At 39.8% G+C, this 23,324-nt stretch overlaps 1 protein-coding gene across 6 annotated transcripts in view; it reads left to right on the plus strand.

Moving 5' to 3' along the window:
- celf6 (CUGBP Elav-like family member 6) overlaps positions 1 to 23,324 on the plus strand; it is a 305,217-nt gene that overhangs the window by 267,819 nt on the left and 14,074 nt on the right. For all 6 annotated transcript variants that reach the window (XM_088333899.1, XM_088333900.1, XM_088333901.1 and 3 more), the window contains one exon: positions 1,253 to 1,402. In XM_088333899.1, the coding sequence (XP_088190025.1) occupies positions 1,253 to 1,380 (128 nt within the window). In that variant the 3' untranslated portion in view covers positions 1,381 to 1,402. The remainder of the gene's footprint in view (positions 1 to 1,252; positions 1,403 to 23,324) is intronic.

Consider the following 23,324-nt stretch of genomic DNA (forward strand, 5'->3'; position numbering starts at 1 on the left):
TTGTGGTTGGCCAAAACTCAAGAAAATAAATAGTTGGTTTTAGTCCAGAAAATGTTGTATGTATTTTCTACAAAATGGTGAAAATTTGACTATAACTTGACTGTTTTTGAAAAATGGATTGATGTGCACAGTATTAAATTCTGTTTCGAACTAACTTTAAATCACACTGAGAAAAAATCAAACTAGCAGACAAAAACACACATAGATAACTGCAAAAATGCTTTATTTAATTATTTTAATTAACAGTATGTAACAAAACAACTAATTTATTGAAAAATACTTCGCTCATGGCACACCTCAATGCATGTCACATGTACGTCACTCCAAGATAAACAGTACAAAAAAAGCTCAGCGAATAGTACAGGTAATACAGTAGTATTTAAATAGTTAGTGACAAGATAGGAACCATCAAAGCTATTTCATCGCTGCTGGTTTTTATTCATCCTTCTAATATGACAATAAAAGTTAGACTGTTAGTCATTTTGCTTACATTTCGTAAAGAAACTACGGTTTGTCTTCTATGTGTCTACAATACATGCTGTATGCAACTACTGTCTTCTTCCCACCTTTGAATGAAGAGGGCGCGGCCTACATTGCCCAAAATTTTGAGCCATGCCAGTCCAAGAACGAAAAAACCACAAAAAAGGAAAATAACAATAAAAAGGGCCTGTGATTCTGATTTGAAGTACAACAATCTTCCAATGTCCTCATTGGGTCCTGAGGTAAAAGAAAAATAGCCTTTTGTCCTGACTCTTGGATGCGGGGTACACATTGAACTGACTGACACTCCTACTCTACTGAACAAAAGTTCAGTCAAACCCAATATATTTCTCTGATCATCGATACGAACCACTAATGAACACACAGTGAAAATGGAGCTTTACCAATGATATGCATAATACAAATCTCCTATTTTTAAACTTTTTTTACCTTCCATTTTATTTTTAATATATTCACTGCTATAGTTTCACTCAAAGTTTGTAATAGTGTCTTTCTGTTTTATTGTATTATCTGCTTTATTAGCCTTTCTGCTATTTCCCTACACCTTTTCTTAATTCCCATAATTTCGATTAATATGCTTGAAAGACAAAACAAAGAGCTTTTGTAGTCTCATTGTTTCCAGTTCAAAAGGGGCCGCCTTTCAAATGCCGTCTCATCTCGTCTTCTTTCCGTCACCCCTCTCCATCCCCAACAATATTCCTTTTTCTCCGTCCCCCTTTGTTTGACCCGCCTCCTTGTGCTATCGTCTCAGGATTTGTGAGTTTCGATAACCCGTCGAGCGCCCAAGCCGCCATCCAGGCCATGAACGGCTTTCAAATAGGCATGAAGAGGCTGAAGGTGCAACTGAAACGGCCAAAGGACGCCAACCGACCTTACTGACTGGTCTGCGGTCCTGATTGAGGTATGGTGATCACTTATTACAATTTCCATTTATCCCTCAAAGAAACATAATAGTGAAATGGTTATCAAAAATCAATACAGCTTGGTCGGTCACTGTAAAGATGAAACGGTGTAAACTTAGCCCTCACAAACGAATCATTGTATCCGTGGGATTCAGAATCCTATTAGCAACTGCGGGATTTGCCAGTGTGAAATTGATGACATCATCAATAGCCAACTGTGCATAATTACCTGACAACTGGAGACAGTGTTCGCGATCAATGAGTGCTGTCGAGCGGACAAATCCACAAAAGCCGACAGCCCACCGGGACTGTGTTGTAGACTGGAAAGACAGCTTACAGGAATTTGGTCATGCTGGTATTATTATTTTTTTGAAGACTTATTTGTTCATCCAGCTCATCTAGGTAAGATTCATGGCGTATTCACAAAAAGAACGCCTGCTTAGAAAGAGATGACAGTTTTCAAGACATGAAGCATGAAAAAATAATAATTTACCACCACATTTTAAGAGGATAACCGCTTTTGGACTTACACAAGCCGCACCTGTACATAAGCCGCATGCGCCCACATTAAAACATGTAACACAATCAAGAAATTAACCCAAACCCGACTTTGAGTCCCGCAATTGTAACTGAATACCAAGTATACAGTCCCAGAACAACAGCCGGCAAATTGAACGCAAAATGATACCGGTACTTAAGATATGACGCAGACCTGCAGAGTCCGGGTCCCGTTGAAAATAATCCAAGGAAAAAAAAGTATATTTTTAAAGGTAAGGGTGGGAAAAATATATATCCACTATTGTCCGCTGCGTCCACAAACACGTCTCACCTTTACTCCACTTCCTATCAGCCCCCGTTGTATTCGCCCCTTCTTTTTGATTCGCCCGTGGAAAACATATCAGAATAAGTCTCTAAAATAAATACATTACAAAAATATACAGTTGCAAATACATATTATAAATGGTTACACATATTTACAAAGAAAGACGGTACACCGAGAGAGTTTTCAAAGCTTTAATAATAATATTATAATTTTCATCCCAAACCGTGTCTGCGAAGGGTAGCAAAACGCTACTAGGAACACGCTCGCAACACAAGGAAACGGGTCTATCAAAATAAATACGGTACTTGTAAAAATCATCGTAAGCCGTGCTCATCTTCCTCCGTATAACTGAAGTCATTAAAGTCGTCTTCCCCAGTATAGGAAAGAGACTTTGTCATGTAGACGAAAACACGCTAGCAACACACTCGCATATATTCCACCGGTCTAAATCTTACCTTTTGTACTCGAGCGCCGCTAGCGGCTGTTAGAAAAAATACATAAATTGGCCGCATCACTGAATGATCCGCAGGGTTGAACTTTTGGAAAAAAAGTAGCGGCTTATAGTCCGGAATTTACGGCACTAGCAGCATTGGGCACATCACAGAAAAAGTGAATTAATTAGAGGTGCTAGTTACTTCATACAAAAAGTATTTGCGTCACCCTTCCTTCACAGATTACTCAAAGAAGCGTGATACTCTAAAAGTAACTATCTAGTTATAAATTACCATATTGACTCACATTGAAGCTAACTATAAAACTAGTTAAAAACAGCTACATATAAAGAAATAGAAAAAAATATTGTGTACACCAGCCTGTGGAAGTGGCAAAAACCTTCACATTTATTGGCTTCTGCAATCTTGAGAACATGCAAACTAACAGTTGAGACACGCCATATCAATTGTCTCCTTCGTCTTCGAACCCCTCGAATATTTCCTTTTTGATTTCTGGGTAAAGTCCAAGACATTTTCTTTTTTTTTTTCTCCAGAAATGGTGTATGGAAAAAAATAAAAGTAAAAAAGAATTAAACGACCAGAATTCACTACTCTTTTACCCTAAATTCTGTGCTCAGGTTTTCCCCATTGATTTCGTTGTTCCTGTATGAAAAACACCTCCTCCCCACGTGATGCCTACCGTTTGCTACTGGTGACACACAACCAAATCTTTGCATAAAAAACGACCCCCTGATTTCAGTATTTTATTCTATGGTTGTTAACTCGGCTTTGAAGTGAGTATACAGAGTAGGAAGAATATCAGTAGTGAGACATTGTGCATTTTTAGATTCTGTGCTTGACAGTGTCACCTTAACTGTATTTTGTAGGTATTTATCACCATCCTGAACCTTGTGCAATTGTTGCATTCAGTGTTTTGCTGCTGACTGGATGTACACAAGTTCCGGTTGAATAACGATTTTGTCATGCGTTAATTCCAATGTTATCATCAACACTGAAATTGCACAAGTCGGGTTTCCAACGTTCCCTAGGACAGTTAAATAAAACATTTTTTTTTTCTAGATGTGTCCTGCACAGTACATGCAGCGTTGACTCCTTTCCTATACAATAAGTCACTGATCAATAGACTATTTTTTTATTTGTTTGGTTTTTTGTTTTTTGTTTTTTTGGGGGGGAGCAACGAATCAAGAGCTGCTATACAAAATGCCATCAAGTAAAAAACATTGCGTGGTCTTTGGATACCAAAGAGATTTCATATTTTCAACCAAGAAACAAATATATGAGTAAAAGGGTGTCCCTTTAAAATAACAACGGTCACTGGTAATTGAAACAGCAGAACTAACCTGGTGTGAAAACGTTATGGTACAGCAGTGTACTTTATGTATCTATATACCCCGGTCATTTTCCTTGAGAGGGGTGACCGACAGCAAGACAAACATGTACACAAAACCAAAGAAAAGAAAAAAAGGAAAAAAACTAGCAAAAAAACACAAAACATTTGACCACGGTTAACCCAAATGCCCAAACACCCACCCAAGTTAAGCACCTTGGCACCCAAGTTGGTCATGTTTCAGCCCTCCAGATGAAACGGGACACAAGAAATAGGCCATGTCATTCGGGCCAGGGTGACAAAATACACTCTTGTGTTCAACAGCAGGGCCCGAAACCTTTCACTGGTTTACCCCTACCGTATCATACGGATGCCCCACCCATCCCTTGGAACGCGTCCAAACATCCCACTATCCTTTCACAACACCTACTTTATACATTTCAGATTGTTTTTAATTTCCCTTTACAACAAAAACATATTTATTTTATACATGAAAAATAAACATATACATATAGCAAATCCTGACGTAGTAAGTCGTAAATTTATGCTTTACTAAAAACTGTTCCAAAGTAATGCAGATTCACCTTTAAAAGACAGTGTTTATAATAGAGTGCATCCTATGGGTGAAAAAAAATGTATTTATTAAAGAAAAGTATATATTGATTTAAATAATGAACTAAGATATAAATGTAAATGGTCTGCATTTATATAGTGCTTTTCAAGTCAATGAAGACCTCCCAAAGCACTTTACAACGTGTTTCACACTTTTCCCTTTTACACACTAACTAACCGATAGCAGCGTCAGCCGTGCAAGGCAACTACCTGCTATCGGGGGCATTAGGCATTGTTTCTTGCCCAATGAAACTTCGACATAACTCGGAGAAGCCGGTAATCGAACCAGTGACCTCTTGATCAACAACTATCATGTAAATGTGCATATGTTTTAAATACTCAACTAAAGGGAGCTGGCGGGATTGTCAGCCAGTATGTGGCTACAAGTACCTAAAAAAAAAAAAACACTTTGTAAAAAGCTGGGCAAAAAAAAAAATAATAGAAGGAAAATTATGCGGTTTTGTCATTTTGAGTCCCCATAGTTTGTATTCTTTATTGTGCTTTTTAGCAGTCGTTTTTGGTTGCATTACACTAGCAGTCAAAAATTCCACAGTGTCTTTGTCAGTTTTTCAAGCATGTTATTTCATTTACTGATTAAATAGGGACATATTATTATACTTTGTACTAAATAATATTCAATCTTACTAAAAATAAAATGCTCTGTTTATAGAAAAATGAAAAATGAAATAGAACATGTGCATATAGATGTGTGAATCTTTGTTTTGGATGAATGCATATCATCGGTGCTTTTCTCAAAAGACTAATCATCCTTTTCGTCATTTATTATTTCCACTACATTATACAGCAACATCGAGTGGGAAAATTATACACGCTACTTATTAAACACAGACCAGAACAATTTACTCATTGACCCAAATAGCCAAGTAAATGTAGCGCCTTGCCTGTTTTATCAACTTTTTTTAACTTAACTCATATATTAAAATCACGGCATTATTTCCGACAGCTATTTTAAAATGTTTCTCCTATACCATCACATCCGCTGGTCAACTGAAGTAAATCAAAATTGTATTTAACCATGTTGGAAAAACATTTAGTCGACGGCTTCTTTCACAATTCCTTTATGACACTCGTGGGGACAGTGTGTATTATTTAACCAATCTGGTGTGGTGGAAACGAAAATGAGTGCTGAAAAGCACAAGGGAAAAAAAAGAAACTCTCAAGTCACCAAAATGCCCAATTTTCATCTACTTTAAAAAAAATTGCCCAGTGACAAGTGCTTAATAGACACTTAAAATAATTAGAGAAGACATCAATAGATTTTGAACTTGCAAGGAAGACCGGTAGAGAAACCTTCAGACAAGAAAGTCTAATCTGTTTTTGAGGCCCTCCCCTTTATTTTTGTATTACATATCCTAGGTTATAAAAGCATATGTAATAGCCAAAACAACGAACAATAGTGCACAATAATAGTCAAAATAAGAAACTGGCAACCTCTGAAATCTCATTTGCAGGTGACCAATATTAAAAACAGAATAAACCAAGCCCTTTTGAGGTACCCCTAGCAGCAAGATGGTGGCCAATTTTGTCAACCCCCTTTGTTATGACATCTTAAAACAGATTTCTTGAACTACAAGTACAATAATCCTCCCTTTTTCATGGGGGTTTTGATTAATAAATAAAATAACTGCACTTTGTGTAGTTTTTTTTCAGATAAATTCTGCACCCTCATATTAAAATTTAAAAGAAAAATGTTGGGTTTTTTATCGCGCAACAGTATGGATTAATATTTAATCCACTTTACATGATACTTTGCCATCATACGGACACTATGGAAGATGGCACTGTTCCGTCATACAAAAACCATATATTTTTCCATATCCAAACATTTTTGAAAAAGTGCCAGGGAGCCTCTAAGGAGCGCCAGCGAGCCACATATGGCTAAAGAACAAGTTTAGCGAGTGGAGAGTTCCAATTTTGTTGGCAAAAGAAAACACTTTCCTCTGTTCAGCCAACCAGAATGCAGAACACAACATACGATGAAAATCCACAAAGTGGCAAAACTGTGATAAGTAGACAGTGATACAGGTAGGGATTATTGTACTTCAACAAAATGCAGTTTTAGATAATGGTTCATATGTTTTTGCTATTTTTTTTAATGAATATTGTTTTTTTTCCTAATAATTAAGGTTAACCCACTTCGAGGTACTAAATAATAAACAACCCCACTTTAAAATTTACTTACACCAAATATTTCACATTAGCCCTTTAGAGAACTTCTGAGCCCGAAAATATTCGTTTTAAATCCTTCCAAATCTCCACTAACTCCCCCCAACTTTTTGCAACAGCTGCTGGATTTGCAGCACCCTCTACATAATAATGGGGAGGAGGGGAAAAGACAATAAAACTTCAACATTGTTTCCCTTTGGTCAAGAAAGTGCTAAAAATAAGAAACAAAAAAGAATAAAACTCCATATGACGATAAACTCCTCGGCCTATTGTATCCCTTCGGTTCTTCATTTTGGTGGGTAAAACTTTAATTTAAATCAAAAGAAAAAACAAGATCAAGCGGTGTTCTCTTGCACTGAGAAGTAGCCACTCATAAATTGAGTTTCTGTCGAGAAAAGATAAACTTAATGCAAAAAAAGAAATATAAAAATAAAACGAAAGAGTGCAGCCCTCACTGTGTGGCCGACCTCATCGCAAACAATGCGAGGCGAATCCAATTACTGTAGACAGGAGGCTTTTTGAAATATGCATTTCTGCCTTCAGGGTTATCTTTGTGAATATACAAAAAGAAGGAAAAAAACATCAATTCATCTTTTTTTTTGAGGCCGCATGTTGTGTGGGAATTCATTCTCCCCACCACAGAGAGAAGCGAGAAATGACTTTCTTTGATTGCCTGCTTATAATTATGTGTCATTTCTATTTAACACGTCAATCTCGTTTTTGTTTACCTGATTATTGTTGTGTGTAGCGGTAAAATCGAGAAAAGCTAGTACTTTGTGTTGGAGGGACATCACTCTTCATTGTACCTGTATCTTCTTCACAAACATGGAAACCCAAATGGATAGTTCACCTGTGTCAAACGCATGGCCTGCGAGCTGCATTATTTCATGTGGGCCGTAAGACAATGGCAAAAAAAGCACAAGTGACAAATCATTTAAACAATGACCTGCAGTTTCATAAAAGTCCACTGGAGGTCGCCAAAATTCGAAATTCGCAAAGCACCCACTGTGGCTGTATTTGCTGACTACCGTTAGTCAAACAGAGAACATTATCTCACTGAGAATAAGTCACAAACACACTATTTAGGGCAAATCATAAATGTAAAAGAAAAAAAGAAAAAATTGCATATGGGTGTCTTTGCTGGGGTTTAAAGACGCTTTAACCCCTTTCCAGGGTTGGGTAGGGTTACTTTAACTTGATTACTTTCAATTACTTTTGGATTACTCCAATACCAAATATGCAAATAAAAAACAAAAGAAACTAAATATGAATAAAATTATCAAATTTTGAGCAGGCTTGGGGAGTAACGGAACACATGGAACGGCAAAAATGATGTTGGCAAGCTGTTTGGATTTATTTTCATTTTGTTTCTGTCGCATTTTATGTTACTTTTGCCGGAGATCAAAGAGATCAAAGCCAGGAGAGAAAGCTTACCACGTGTTGTGAGTCATAATTTTATTCATATTTTGTCTTTTATTAGCATATTTGGTATTGGAGTAATCCAAAAGTAATTGAAAGTAATCAAGTTAAAGTAACCCCACCCAACCCTGCTCCTTTCTATAATATATATGACATCAAAGTTTCCATATACAGGTAAACATTTTCATAAAAAAAAATAATTAAAAAAACGGAATTATTTTTAAATAATTAAATCAATATATTTGCTATTTTTGTCACTTTCAAGTGTGCATGATGTAAAAAAAAACTCTAGGGCACATGTGTCAAACTAAAGACCGGCGGAACAAATGCGGCCCGATACATTATTTTATGTGGCCTGTGAGAATATTTTTTAGAGAATCACAAGAAAAAAAATAGCTGTGTCAGGGTCATTGCATTGCTGTTTTAAATATGTCCACTGGATGTCGCTTGGACCAGACTTCATCTGCAAAGCTCCCACTTTATTATCTACGGATAACATCATTGGGGAAACGCAGCCCGTTTTCATATTATATAGAATACAAATCGCAGACGTTAGAGGCAATGAAGAATACAATAATAAAAGATAGCACCAAGGTGTCTTTGCCAACGTTTTAACCCAATAAATATGAAATATAACAGAAAAGTTCCCATATTCAGGTAAACAGTTACACTTTTTTAAAGAAATAATTAAATCAATCATTCAAATTAGTGTGTCTATACTATTTCCGTCATTTTCCTGTCTGCTTTATTTTCCTGAGTTAAATAAACTGCAGTGGAAATTACATTTATTGTTTTGCTTTTTTGACAATTGCACCATTGATAAACACAGAAAGAGATCAAATCTCATTTTTGTGAAGAAAAAAAATAAATGAGAAAAAAAACATCAATAAATGTTGTATAATCAAATATTACAACTATTAATGAAATAATTAATTGTTCGCTTTTTAAAAGACCACCAGCCCTCCAGCTAAGGCATACTTTTCATGCCATTCATTTACTAGTCCTGGCCCCAACAGAATGTTTTTCTATGTTCCCCCTTAGCTAAAATGGGTTCAACAAAGCTGGGCTAAAGTGAAAAGTGTGAGTAAAGTGTGAGCTATGGCCACCGTCTTTACGAGGCCCAGCCAGTTGGCGCCATGTTATCATTCGGCTTCTAATGACATCATGCTCTGAGCATTAATCCTTACTGTAAACCCTGTTAAAAAGCGAGTTAGACATAAGTAATTATCAGGACAACTCAACATTTAAATAAAATATTGAAATTAAATAGGAAAAACATTGTAGTAAATATATGATGATACAACTAAATTGTCAAACACTACAGAAATTATTTCAATTAGCTGAAAATGATCCTGATCTCAGCATTCGCTCAGAAAATGCTGGTCTGCTAGTGGTTCCACGAGCCAAGAAGAATTCTGCATGTTCGAGAGCGTTCTCTATTCGGGTCTTGTTGCTGTAGAATGCTGTGCCTTCTGAGATTATATCTGCAACCTCAGTGGAACTGTTTAAATCTTGGCTTAAAACACACTTATAGACTATAGCTTCTGAATGAACTATGTTTCATGTTGACGATGTCTGTGTATTGCAACATCCATTGCAGCCTGATCATCCTGGAAGGGTGATTACCACATACATGGTCCCTCCACAAAGTTTTTTTTTATTTTAATTTTCCTCATTCTTAAGTTTTCCTTGCCCTAATGTAGGATTTAAATCTGTATGGTGTAACAATAGTCTGTAGTCTGTAATAGTCTGTGGAGCCCTTTGATACTTCTTGTGATCAAGGGCTATAGAAATAAACATGACTTTCAGCAAAGTTTTTTTAAGAAAATACATCAAAGACACCGTAGACATCATAGCGAGTGGCAATAAACCATTTTTGCCATTAATCTCTGGGTCAGAACATTAACGCATAAGTAGAGGGCAGACAGAAGCTGCGATCATGATCACAAAAATAAGCATACCATTGTTTAGAAATGGAAAACCAAATGTCTGCCTTTCATTTTTGACTCCACCTGTGACGCTGTCAGTCACAATGGATGACCAACTAGAAATAGATGAGTTTTGGCCACATTTTTATTCCCCCCCAAGAAAATTCCTCAATTCCTTGGACGATTAGAAAATCGCTTTTATCCGGGTAACAACTACCCCAGACCAAAATCCATGAAAGATTGTATTCATCATAGAGTTTCATATGAAAACCGCGGTAGAAATTGGATTGTTTATCATGAACTTTGAGAAACCAGAAATATCAATGGATTTAGAACCCCTAAATTGGAAAACATCGGAATCGTGTTTTATTTGCTCATTTCATTAACCTCTTTATCATTCATAAAATTGTCATTGATACTTGAACTGTATTATGGCGTGACTTTAAATTCCGACACGAAACAATAATTAAAACAATTCTAAAACCCTATCATTGTACATAAATATACACTTTGCGCCAAAAGTTCCATCCATCCATCTATTATCTGCACCGCTTATCCTCAGGGTCGCGGGGGTGTTGTCTCCCAGGAATAAGCAAGGGAGACCCTGGACTGGTTGGCAGCCAGTTGAAGGGCACAAAGAGACGCATAAAACTAACTCAATTTGTACCTGCCAATTAACCTGACATGCATGTTTTTGGAATGTGGGAGGAAACCCGAGTGCCTGGAGGAAACCCACGCTGGCACAGGGAGAACATGTAAACTCTGCGCAGGGAGGCTGGGGTAGCTACACGCAAATCACCCAGCCAACATGCCGCCTTGCAACTAATAATTGCAACTGAAACTAGAGAAGATAAACAGTCAACAAACTGAGATTGAAATAAAATAGCGTTAGTAAACCAAGATTGACCAAACTTTTGATTTCTTATCAATCTATCTATCCATCTATCCGTCCGTCCGTCCGTCCCCTTTCTCTCTCTCTCTCTCTCTCTCTCTCTATTTCTCTCTCTCTCTCTCTCTCTCTCTCTCTATCTATCTATCTATCTATCCACCTACCTACCAACCTACCTACCTACCTACCATAAAATAATATGCTCTATAAAGATAAATAAAGTGAAGTTTAACTTATATTTGGGAGATGCGCTTCAAGAGGTCCTCCTCTTTGGTAAAAAGTGGCCGGAAAAAAAGTGTTTCGACCATTTTCTCAACAGCATCAAGCTATATTATTTCGTTTCAAATGTAACGGCTCGCCTCTTCCTTAAACTTTACAACAACCATATTGAATGGTTTCACAATATATTAAACAATAAAACCGTCAAAGTCCTTGGCGCGCTAGCGATACAGAACACGTTATGTTGACAAGAACCAGGAAGTAGGAGCCGAACTTTTTTTTAAAGTGGATGCTGGGTGACCTCTCACAGCGACACGCGGCGGAAAGAAGCACTACAGTAGTACTACTCGAAAAAAGGCGCACACAATACAAAACCTAACTTATAGCAATGTCCGGGTATTTTTCGACATCCCGAAAAAAATGTTCGTATATACCGTTGTTCGTAACTCGAATGTTCGTTATTTGAATGTTTGTAAATAGGGGAGCATCTGTAATAGTGTTTCTGTCTCTAGTGGTAACAGAAATGACGGCCTATCAAACCAATCATTTTAACCTGGGTACGTTGTAAGAAAAGACTTGCAGTGTTTACAAATCAGACATTGCGTATGATTGCAGTACCTCAGTGATGCACTTACAGAGGTTATTCTGAGAGTCAAAAAAAAAGGAGTCTGACTCGCCTCGGTAAGGTCGCAATTAAGCCAATATAGTTTGGAAAACATGCATTGTTTTCCAAACGATATTATAATTATATATTGTTATTATATAATGTTTTTACATGATCCTTTAATTAATTTTGAAAACAAATATGTTTCTATTTATGTATTACACTATATTTCAATAAAGTTTGATGATGATATCAGTTATCGATGAGATAACTGACACTGTTAACTAGAAAATCGTTATACAGTATTTTTTCTCGAGGAATGTAGGGGAAAAAGTACATAATCATGTTGTAAATTGGAAACGTTCTGACTAAATATGTCTTTTTTTCAAATATGAAAAAAAACAGTAATTATTAGTCACTGCATAGTCAGGCAGGCAAAACATCCGATTTTGAGAATGTTCCACATTTCATTTTAAGCCGTGTTTGTTGACATTTCTACGTATCTCTATTTCTTCATGTTTTAGCGTTGTCCCCTCAAGCGAGCTATTATTTGTGTTTGGGTATGAAAGTCCGTGCAAAAAGGAGCTTTTTCCAAATGCAATCAACAGCTGTTTAGTGGCGAGATGGGTTGGCGCCGAGATGACCCCGCCATGTTTGCGCGGCCAATTAAATCTCGCCGAGAGCACGGGCAAATGTTGACGCTCCACTTCTCGGCGGATTTCCATCCGTGCAGGCTTCAAGATTGTTTTGTTTGCCCAACACGGGAATCACTTCTCATTTATTTATTTATGAGGCTGAAAACTGATTACGCTGTGGCAACAGAGAGGCTAGCGGCACCCAAAAATATAGCCACCGTGTGGAAAAAGAACTGAACAGATCCTATTGGGCAGAGGACAAATCCATCAATTGCGGCCCCCAGGATGACAGTTTAAGGCCTTTAAGTACCTTAATGTGAAAGCTAAAGGGATAGTGTGGGTCATTTGACCACTAGATGGCGCTGTGTTGTGTATTGCAACCAAAAATGAGCGCTTCAAAGCGCAAGAATAATAAAAACTACGAAATCTCAAAGTGACCAAATGGCACCGTATTACATTTACAAATAAGAGAATAAAGAAATTAAAATGGAAGAAAAGGGAAAACAGTGACAAGGGAAAAATAGGTAAGAAAAATGAAAGGGAAGCGAAAAGAAGAAGAAAGAATGAAAAGAAAAAAAAGTGCAATATATTTTGTTGTTTTTATTTATTTTATTCTATTTTATTCCTGTTTTTCTATATTTCATTTATTCTTTTCTCTTGAATTATTTTTTTCCTTTTTCATGTATCGCTGCATTTATTCATTCCCATTTTTCTTTTTTCCTCTTCTATGTTCTCTTCGTTTACCATCTTTTTGTCTTTCTTTGCAGAAGTCTAAGTAGAAACATGTGTCACTTTGTGTCTGCATAGTTTTGTTTTCCTATTTGTCCTTTTGGTTGCTCGACAAAATACACCAATAACTACCATACAAATATCACACAATGTTTCGGATGTTTTTTTTTGTTGTTTTTTTTTTTGTGGAAAACCCCATTTCGCCCCACCTCACCCAGACCCTACCTCGAGCTGCCCCAAACTCAGGCATTTGAGCCATTTATGTGCAAGTTGCTGCAAGAGAAGTCCATTCTTAGCAAGTTTGGCCAGGTCAAACCTTGATAAGTCCAAGTCAATTTGAGTGAGAGTGTGTTCTCTTAAAAGGCAGGTGACTTTGCCCTTTCCTTTGTCTAGCCAGGTGCACCCATGGGGCTGTCTGCTCCAGTCAGGGAGGGTCACCGACGAAGCCTTTGTGACTCTGAGTGCACCTCTTAACGTTGTGGGAGCCTTTTATGGAAGTGTCTGCAAAATGTGACTGTGAGGTGCAGCATTCGGCACCAAATATAGTTGTAGCTCAAAGGTCAAAAGCAATCCATTGCTGATGCTGTTACAACCTCGGGCTTGCTAGAAGCACCGTTGGCAATGGCAAATGATGTGAACAGAAGAAGAACGTTTTGATGGGATAAAGGTCGCATGGAATATATACCAGAGGTGGGCAACTATTTGGAGTCGGAGGCCACATTGCGTTAAAAAGTTTGGCTAATGTTTTCATTTATGAATAAATAGGCATGCAGCCAACTACACATGATGTTTCTTTTTAAGAAGATTAGTCTCTTCATATTGGTTTTTGAACACAATAAGGGCAAAATAATACATTGGATCGCTGTTTTAAGCATTCATTTTTATATTAAGATTTTTATAGTTTTACTGTAGTTATATTTTTTTAGTATGTTCATAGTATTTCTGCACGTTGGATGTTCTTATATTACTGTGATATATTTGTTGTATTACTGTAGTATTTGTTTGTAGAGATTTCGCTGTAGTGTTCCCTTAGTGATTTCATTGTATAATTTAAGCTAAAAATATAAACTTTAAACTGGTGCAAGGAATATTTTTTGAAAATTTTAGATGAACGTGCCTCAATTTAAAAAAAAAAAAAAAAAAAAAAAATATATATATATATATATATATATATGTAACCGCGGTGTACGTGTCCCACCAAAGATCCACATTCACGCTGGACTGGATGATGAGGTTTTTATTATTACAGTTTCTGCAAATGGATGAGTCACAACATTAGCTTTTTCTGCTGGGTCAGATCTCTTTGATCTCTTTGTAGTACTCTGGTAAAACTGACAACAAACCCCACCTCCTGGTCACATGTTAGAAGCCAAAACCAAACCCCACCCCATACCAGCAGATGGCACTGTTGGACTCAGCATTGCAGGACATTTACCAAAAACTATACACATATTTTAGCAGGAATTTCAATAAAATAAAAGTTATTATCACACCCGTTACATACACCCCCCTGAAATTCTGCTAAAAATGGGAGTGCTACACTAAACATAAAAAAAAATCACATGCCAAAAAGGCATATACTGATGAAAAAGAGGACCCGAAAACTGGTACAGTATTACAAGGAACAAACTGAAGTGCATGTCAGTTCTAAAACTCTCCCAAAAAGGAGTGTGAAAAGAAAGGAGGTGATCAAACTCCTAACTAAGCACAGACTCAAAGATGCCTGTTACATCTCTGAAATATCAAACATTGTTCCTGTAGTTGTAAGTGCTCACATAGGCACAATTCTTGTTTCTTACTCAAGCTTTGTTACTCAAACTGAAAGTGCATCTCTACTGAACTTAAACTAGGAACTAGCAGATATTGCGGACAGAGGATTGTCACCTACCAACTGGTCATTCATCTGACAAATTAGACGACTAGGAGGCCTGATGGACTGGCGGACCCTAAGACCATAACGGTCAGGTTGAGCACAATTAACCTGAGCTTGAAGGTCTGGGACGGTCAAGTCTAAACAGTCAGTATCAGGGGAGTCTGCGTCCGGATGTTCAGTGTTCAATGGGGTCTCGTCTGGGAGACCCATACCCAAAGAGATCATGTTTTCAGAGCACTGTGATGGGCTTTCCGTATTGTCACTTGAAGTATGGTCAACATCTTGTTCGGGGATGTGCTGACTTCCTCGACTGGATGTATCAACACTGCAAGAGTCGGACTGGGCATCAGATCTGCTGTCTAGTGAGTTATCCTCTACCTCTGGATGAACTTGCTCTTCACCTGCCTGTATCACCCAGTTTACTGTACGGGCATCACTGTCTTCAACCGCGTCAGGTAAATCAGAGCATACATCACTTCCATGCATAGCAGCGTCACACCCTGAGTGTTCAGATTCGCTGGCCAGATCATCCTCACAGGGCAAGAAGCTAACAGAGAGCAGCAAATTCCTGTGAACTACCTTCTCTTTGCCCGTCAGACAATCCTTGACTCTATAGACATTGAGATCAGGCTTGACTGATATGACTTCATACGGGGTTGACTCCCACTTATCTGCAACTTTGCGTTTCCCCGGGACACCTCTGTTGGCGATCAACACCCGGTCTCCCACGACGAGGGGTGATCCTTTGGCCCTACGGTTGTACAGCTTGGCATGACGAGTCTGTTCTCTGAGAGTATTCCTCTGTACAATCTGAGCAGCTTCATGTAGATCTTTCTTCAGATGGCGTACAAAGTCAGAGTAGCTGACAACAGCATCATTGGTATTAGCATGTTGAAACATGACATCGACAGGGAGACGAGGGATCCTACCAAACACTAGGTAAAACGGTGCAAACCCTGTTGTCTCATGCTCTGTGCAGTTATAGCAGAATGTGAGCTGCTGCAGCATTTGTGGCCACTTTGCTTTGGGCTGAGGGGGAAGGGTTCTGATCATATCTCCCAAGGTTCGGTTGAATCGTTCTGCAATACCATTTCCCATGGGGTGGTACGGAGTCGTATGGGATTTCTGCACCCCTGCCATCTCTAGAAGCTCTTTGATCAGTTTGCTCTCAAAATTAGCTCCCTGATCAGAGTGGATACGCCGTGGGAAACCATAGACAAGGAAGAAATCCTGCCACAGACGGCGAGCAACTTGTTTGGCGGTTTGATTTCTGCAAGGGAAGGCGTGCGCCATCTTGGAGAAATGATCAGTTACGACCAGGACATCTACAGACTTGTTCTCTTGCTCAGCAGTCCAAAAGTCTATACAGACCAACTCCATAGGCTCAGAGGTGACTATGTTCTTGAGTGGTGCACGGTTGTGTGGTTCCGGTGTTTTCCCTACTACACAGCGCTGACAGGATTTAACATAATTCACAACATCACGTTCCATGCCATTCCAGAAGAATCGTTGCCTCACCAGAGACAAAGTACGGTTCTGGCCTTGGTGACCTGCTGAGTCATGTAAACCTTGAAGGACTTTCTGTTTCAATGAATCAGGCACCACAAACTGGAAGATTTTCTTGGCCATGTGAGGATCTTTCCTTATTTTGTAGAGCATGCCATTCTGTATGGTGAGTCTGCTCCAATGCTTCAGTAGTTTCATCACACTAGGCGACTCGACAGCTCTCTCACGCCTGGTAGGTCTCTTGTGTCTATGCACAAAGTACATGGTTCTGCTTATTGTGTTGTCCTGTTCTTGTAAACCAACAAGCTGACTCTGTGGGAGTGCCGTTGACTGATCTCCCTTCTGCAGAAGATTGAAGTTAGCATCTGTTCCCATCACTTGACCCACGCCACCAGTGGACTGAGCACTGAAGACAGCAGCAACTTCTTCTGATGTCACAGAACCATTGGAGCCTGATGGAATTGCCCTTTTTACTGACTCGTCTGATGTCCCAGCACTCTCGTCTACAACAGCGTGACAATTGTTGGATACTCTGAACACCTCTTGCACAGTACTGTTGTTCACCCCGTTGACTTGGTCCAAGAGCGAAGTATAGGGCTCGGTAACAAGGCGATGACTCACACATGACCGTACAAATGGCTCACGGCTCAGAGCGTCGGCTACGATGTTCTTTGGGCCGGGAATGTACTTCAGGTCAAAATTGTATGCAGCTAGCTTCGCTACCCACCGCTGTTCACACGCATCAAGTCTTGGTTTGGTCAAAATGTATGTCAGTGGGTTATTGTCGGTCCACGTGGTAAAGTGTCTTCCTTTCAACCAATGGCTGAATTTATCACATACCGCCCATTTCAAGGCAAGAAATTCGAGCCTGTGTGCAGGGTAGTTGAGCTGGGAGCGAGAGAGCGTCTTACTTGCAAAGGCGACTGGTCTGGCTACTTTTCCACCAGGTGGCAGCTGTGACAGGACTGCTCCAATCCCATCAAAGGACGCGTCGACAGCCAGTATAAACGGCGCATCAAAATCTGGGTGGGCCAGAGTGACACCTGTCACGAGGTCGTGCTTCAGTGTTTCAAAGGCGTTCTGGCATGCATCGGACCAATCTGCCGGCGTCAGCTTCACTTGACCTTTCTTGTGGGCTCTCTTGCGCTTATGCTTGTCACCAGATTCAGATGTGAGCCTGAACAGAGGTTTTGCCTTCGCAGAACACGCTTCAATGAAGCTTTGGAAATACATCACCATGCCTAGAAAAGATCTGATTTTACTAGGGCATGGCGTCTTGCCATCTGACTCCATTAGATCAGCGACTTGTACGTCATTTATTGCTCTCACCTTCTCTGGGTCAGTCCGAATTCCATCCTCACTGATGACATGCCCAAGAAATTTCACAGTCCGTCTGAGGAAAAAACACTTTTTGGGTGCTAGCTTGAGGTTGTGTTCCTTGAGGCGAGTAAACACCATCTGCAGGCGTTGGAGTGCAACTTCCTCCGTGGGGGCAAACACCATCAGATCGTCGAGGTAACATAATAGGCTCATGAAATTCTGATCACCGAATATCGACATCATCATCCTCATAAATGTTGCTGGGCTGTTGCAAAGTCCCTGAGGGAGCCGGTTGTACTCGTGAAGCCCGAAGGGTGATGAGAATGCTGTGTACTTTTTGTCATCAGGGTGCAAGGGGACATTGTAGTAGCCTGACGTCAGGTCCATTGTGGAGAAAAAGGCATTTCCCCCAAGTGCGGCCAAAGCATCAGCTTGATGCGGTAGTGGGTAGGCATCCTTTATTGTTCTTGCATTAAGCCTTCTGAAATCAGTGCATACCCTTAGTTCTCCATTCCGCTTCCATATGAGAACAAGCGCAGATGCATAGTCGCTAGTCGACTTCTGAATAATTCCTTTCTCTTCCATCTCGTTCAGAGTCGTCCTCAATTTTTCATACTGACTTGGTGGTATACGTCTGTAGGGTAGACGGAACGGCTTATCATCAACAAGGTGGATACGATGTACAAACTCTTTGGCCTCTCCACAGTCCATTTTATGGCGAGAAAAGATTGACTCGAATTGTTCGATGATATGAAGGAGCTTGTCTTTACACTGCAGCGAAACCTCACATGACTTCAGGTCAATGTCTTGCAGTCCCAGAGCTTCCAATGTACGCATCATGTCCTCTTCTGACCTGGGTCGGACCTCTTTGCTCTGTACACTCTGCACGTTGCACTTGACCTCCTCTGCATTGGGCAGGTCTTCCGCTGCGATACAAGGAGACACATCTGCAATTTTCCTGTTTCTCCTCAGCACAACAACTCTGTCCGTGGGATTAAAGACTTTAACAGGCACCCATCCATCTCCCCAGAGTGGAGTAACAACTCGTCCGACAAGGACTTGTCTGGGCCTGGCCTTTGATTGGGTTGGCTCAACGACCACTGTGCTGCCCGCAGACGTCCCGGCCAACTCAGGTAACTTGCCCCAAATAACGTACTCGGTCCGTGGATTCAGCGTCACGCAACTCTTGATTTTTACTGTCCCTACCTTGTCAGGAATGCAATCACCTCTCCATCTCTCTGTGTTGGAAAGCATTGACAGGAATTGACTGTGGTGATCGGACAGACCGTTGTCAGGAGTGGAAACTAATCTCCAATAGCCATCTGTACTTTTCAATTGAGTCAAAATATATTTGATGGCATTGCTGCCAAGGATCATCTGTTCTGTCTGGCCTGGCACCACCATTACTGGTATTATCATTTGGCACCCGTAAACTGTGACGTGAATGTCGTACATGTCTCTGGGAGAAACTTGGTGTCCACCGCAGCCTACAATGACATAATTATCGGCCGTGTAACTCATCATATCAGGGAATTGCTGCAGGAGGGACTTAGCCGTGTCCTCACTTACTGTACAAGCCATCGACCCGCTGTCCAATAGCGCTCTGAAAGTGGGGCCTTCTTGCACAAGTACAGGTGTGTAAAACAGTTCGTCAGTCTCCGCTATTCTCTGAAACCCCTGAAAGATCAGCTTCTTCGATGGAGGTATCTTGTTGCTATACAACTCATAAATTGATTTATTATCTTGCATGTCAGGCATCACATTAGTGGTGGGAGGTATACTCAGTTGATCTGCACTGTTCTCCCCTAAGCGCAGATCAGTTAGTTTCCCTGAGGCAGTGGGACAACTTTCGTCACTGGACAATCACGTCGAGAATGCCCTGGGGCATGGCAGTGAAAGCAAAGGTTTTTGTCTCGGCAATGAGAGAGAGCACTGTGGTCGACTTCTTTGCAAATGATACATGGCTTGTCAGTGAAACCATTAATTCTGTCTCCAGGTCGCCTGGTTGGAGCTCGCCTTCTCCCTTGAAACTGGTTTGAGGTAACACGTATCAGAACCTTCTCCAACATACTAATAACGTCCGTTAGAGAGACATACTGTGGGCTCGAAGTCTGAGGTGGCTCGTGCATGAGGGTTGGACCATGGTTCACCTCAGCTTTGTGTACGGCAATTTCCGCTCGATTCGCAGGTTGTTGTAGGGAATCTGCTTTGTAGCTCTTCTCAGCGTGGTATTCATTCAGCACCTCTAGTACCTCACATGCTGACCACTTTTCGATGGTTTTTGATCTGTAAGTGAGTGCCAGTTCCTTGCATGGGCAGTTCCTAATAAACATGCGAGTGACCTCTATTTCAGGGTTGTCAAATGTTTTGCCCTGCTCACTCAAGCACTCAGAGGCAAGGTCAGCTGCTCTGTTTAGTCTCAGCCAGTAGTCATAGGGGTCCTCCTGGTGTTTGGGCAAAGTTGAATAAAATTCAGCTAAAGGGACAGCAGAGTACTTGGTACAGCTAAAGTGTTTCCTGAGGAGACTATAAATCATGTCAGGGCGGGTATAGACGTCTATATTACTGTTTCTAATGCCAAACCTAACTACATCTTTAGCTTTTCCTCTCAAATGCATTTGGATTTCCTCTGCTTGCTCTTCAAGTCTCACATTACTCTTCTTAATAAATGTCTTCATTAGATCTTCCCACTCATGTAATTTTATTGAGTCTGAGCCATCCCCATTAAATGATGGTGGTTCTTTAACCTTTCTCTGTGTAACCACCTGAACCTGTGTTACATCTGACACATAACCTGGCTTACTCAATGTGTTTGCTACATCTTGTGTGGCAGCAGCGCTAGGAGCTACTGTATTGTGTGACTGTATACGTGAGAAAATGCTATCAGCCAATGTATGTCCTATCTCCTGAATAACATTTGTCATCTGATCAGCTACACCCTCAGAAATGTCACTCGTGCTCTGATTAAACATGTTTCAAATATGTAAATGAGTCAAAATCACAAAATAAATCAGGAGCCTGCGTAACACGTCACTGTATAGCAATTTTAAATACTGTGAGCTGATGGCATCATGAAACAATGTGGCAGGTAGGACAGTCCTCGGTTCGGAGAGTTTGATAGAAGTCACGGGTCACGGCACCAATGTAACCGCGGTGTACGTGTCCCACCAAAGATCCACATTCACGCTGGACTGGATGATGAGGTTTTTATTATTACAGTTTCTGCAAATGGATGAGTCACAACATTAGCTTTTTCTGCTGGGTCAGATCTCTTTGATCTCTTTGTAGTACTCTGGTAAAACTGACAACAAACCCCACCTCCTGGTCACATGTTAGAAGCCAAAACCAAACCCCACCCCATACCAGCAGATGGCACTGTTGGACTCAGCATTGCAGGACATTTACCAAAAACTATACACATATTTTAGCAGGAATTTCAATAAAATAAAAGTTATTATCACACCCGTTACATATATATATATATATATATATATATATATACATAATCTGCTGATTTTTGGTGTGTACAATAATCCAGCAGAATTAAACCAAGCCTTCCAGGTGTATTAAATAGGGAGTAATTCCTGCACTCAAGAATAGATAAAACTTTTGGTAGGCCTTCAAAAATGAGTTTAAAATGATAAAAAATTGGCTGGCACCCATACTTCCCATTTGAGAGAATTGGCATTGAATGAGTTGTATACAAACAGAAGTGGGTAGTAATGGAATTACTCCATTACATTTACCGTATCTTCCGCACTATAAGGCGCACCTAAAAGCCTTTTTTTTTTTCAAAAGCTGACCATGCGCCTTATAATACAGTGCGCCTTATTTATGGATCAATATTAAGTCGCAAAGTCTTCCAACTAACTTGCAGCCGCCGACTAGATTTTCCCCCGAACGCCAAGTAGTCCGCAGTGTATGCTGGGATTTATTTGCAGGCGTTTCATTGGCTAACCAATGTGTCAATCATCATTTGAATTGATCACTATTGAGTAAAGTTATTCGGAGGTCAAGGGGCGGATCCTTTTTATCATTTACAGGCTGGCATAGGCTTAAGCGGCAAAACAAGGCCTGCAATTGGCCGAAAAAGATGAATGTGAATAGCACGTGGTTGACGGCATAGAGAAAGCATTTTTTACTATTCTGTATTTGTAAATATTTTATTCTCCTGGATTTACTACACTCACGGATATAAGAGGACCATGGCTGCACATTATTATTGAACACAACGACTTCGGTGAGCTACTCCGGCTATATATTTTCCCTGTATCTTGTTTCAGACTGAACTCGATGTTTCTGTGATAAGCAGTGCAGATAATGGATGGAATGGAGTGTCTATTTTTGAATTAAACTCAATTCCAAGTGTTTATTGTCATATGCACAGTAAAGTTGCGAGCGAAAAAGAAAATAGAAACTAAGGAATGGTTGGCATTTCTTGAATCCCAAGACTTTAACCTTCCGAATGATGGAACGATACATTTGAGTGACATCGTACGGACACCGCATCCGCACGTGTTCTCGACACATATTTGCGTCTTTGCAAGCTTTCGGAATGTTAAGGGGGTAATAAGTTGGACTGAACTATCTGACTGTTTTGTTGACATTTTCATTGTAGCGCCTTATAATCCGGTGCATTTTATGTATGTCAAATATAGGACCAAAAACTTTTTTCGGGGTGCGCCCTATAACCCGGTGGGCCTTATAGTGCGGAAAATGCGGTACTTCAGTAAGTTTATGAAAATGTTGTACTTCTGGGAGTTTTTTAGATACCTCTACTTTTACTTGAGTACATTTGTGAAGAAAAAAACGGTACTTTTACTCCGCTTACTCAAGTTAGTATTTTGAAGACTACTTTTACTTGTACTATTATTATTCTGAAGTAACAATATTTTTACCTGAGTGACATTTTTGGCTACTCTACCCACCTCTGGTATTCGAACTGATTTTCAACTTGAGTCATCCACTTTAAAGGTGCACTGTAAGAACAAAAGCCAAATAATTAAAGAAACATATCACGCTAGAATGACCAAATTTTAGATGCATACTCTGTTTGGACTTAGAATTACTTGACCTTCAAAGCAATGGATGTTGCAATAAAGAAGCCCAAATTGCCCAAAACTAGCAAGGCTTTTAAATCGCAATGTTTTGAAAGAAGTCGTTAGCATGGAGAAAAAATAAGCCTCCATAAAAGGCATTGATTTTGTGCTCTGGTAGGCATACAACTCGAATCAGTTGTTGCCTGTAAACCAGAATCCATAATCAGAACCGTTGGCCGTTTGTATCCCACTAATGGCCGACCTCAATTTGACTAACATCTAAAAAGCAGATCTATTATGGAACGATAACAAGCTCATTTTACAGGAGGCGGACGGTAGAACAAAGAGCGTCTGACGGC

Source organism: Urocampus carinirostris, chromosome 4 (assembly GCF_059441175.1).
Source record: "Urocampus carinirostris isolate Australia breed hairy pipefish chromosome 4, RoL_Ucar_1.0, whole genome shotgun sequence".
NCBI lineage: Eukaryota > Metazoa > Chordata > Actinopteri > Syngnathiformes > Syngnathidae > Urocampus > Urocampus carinirostris.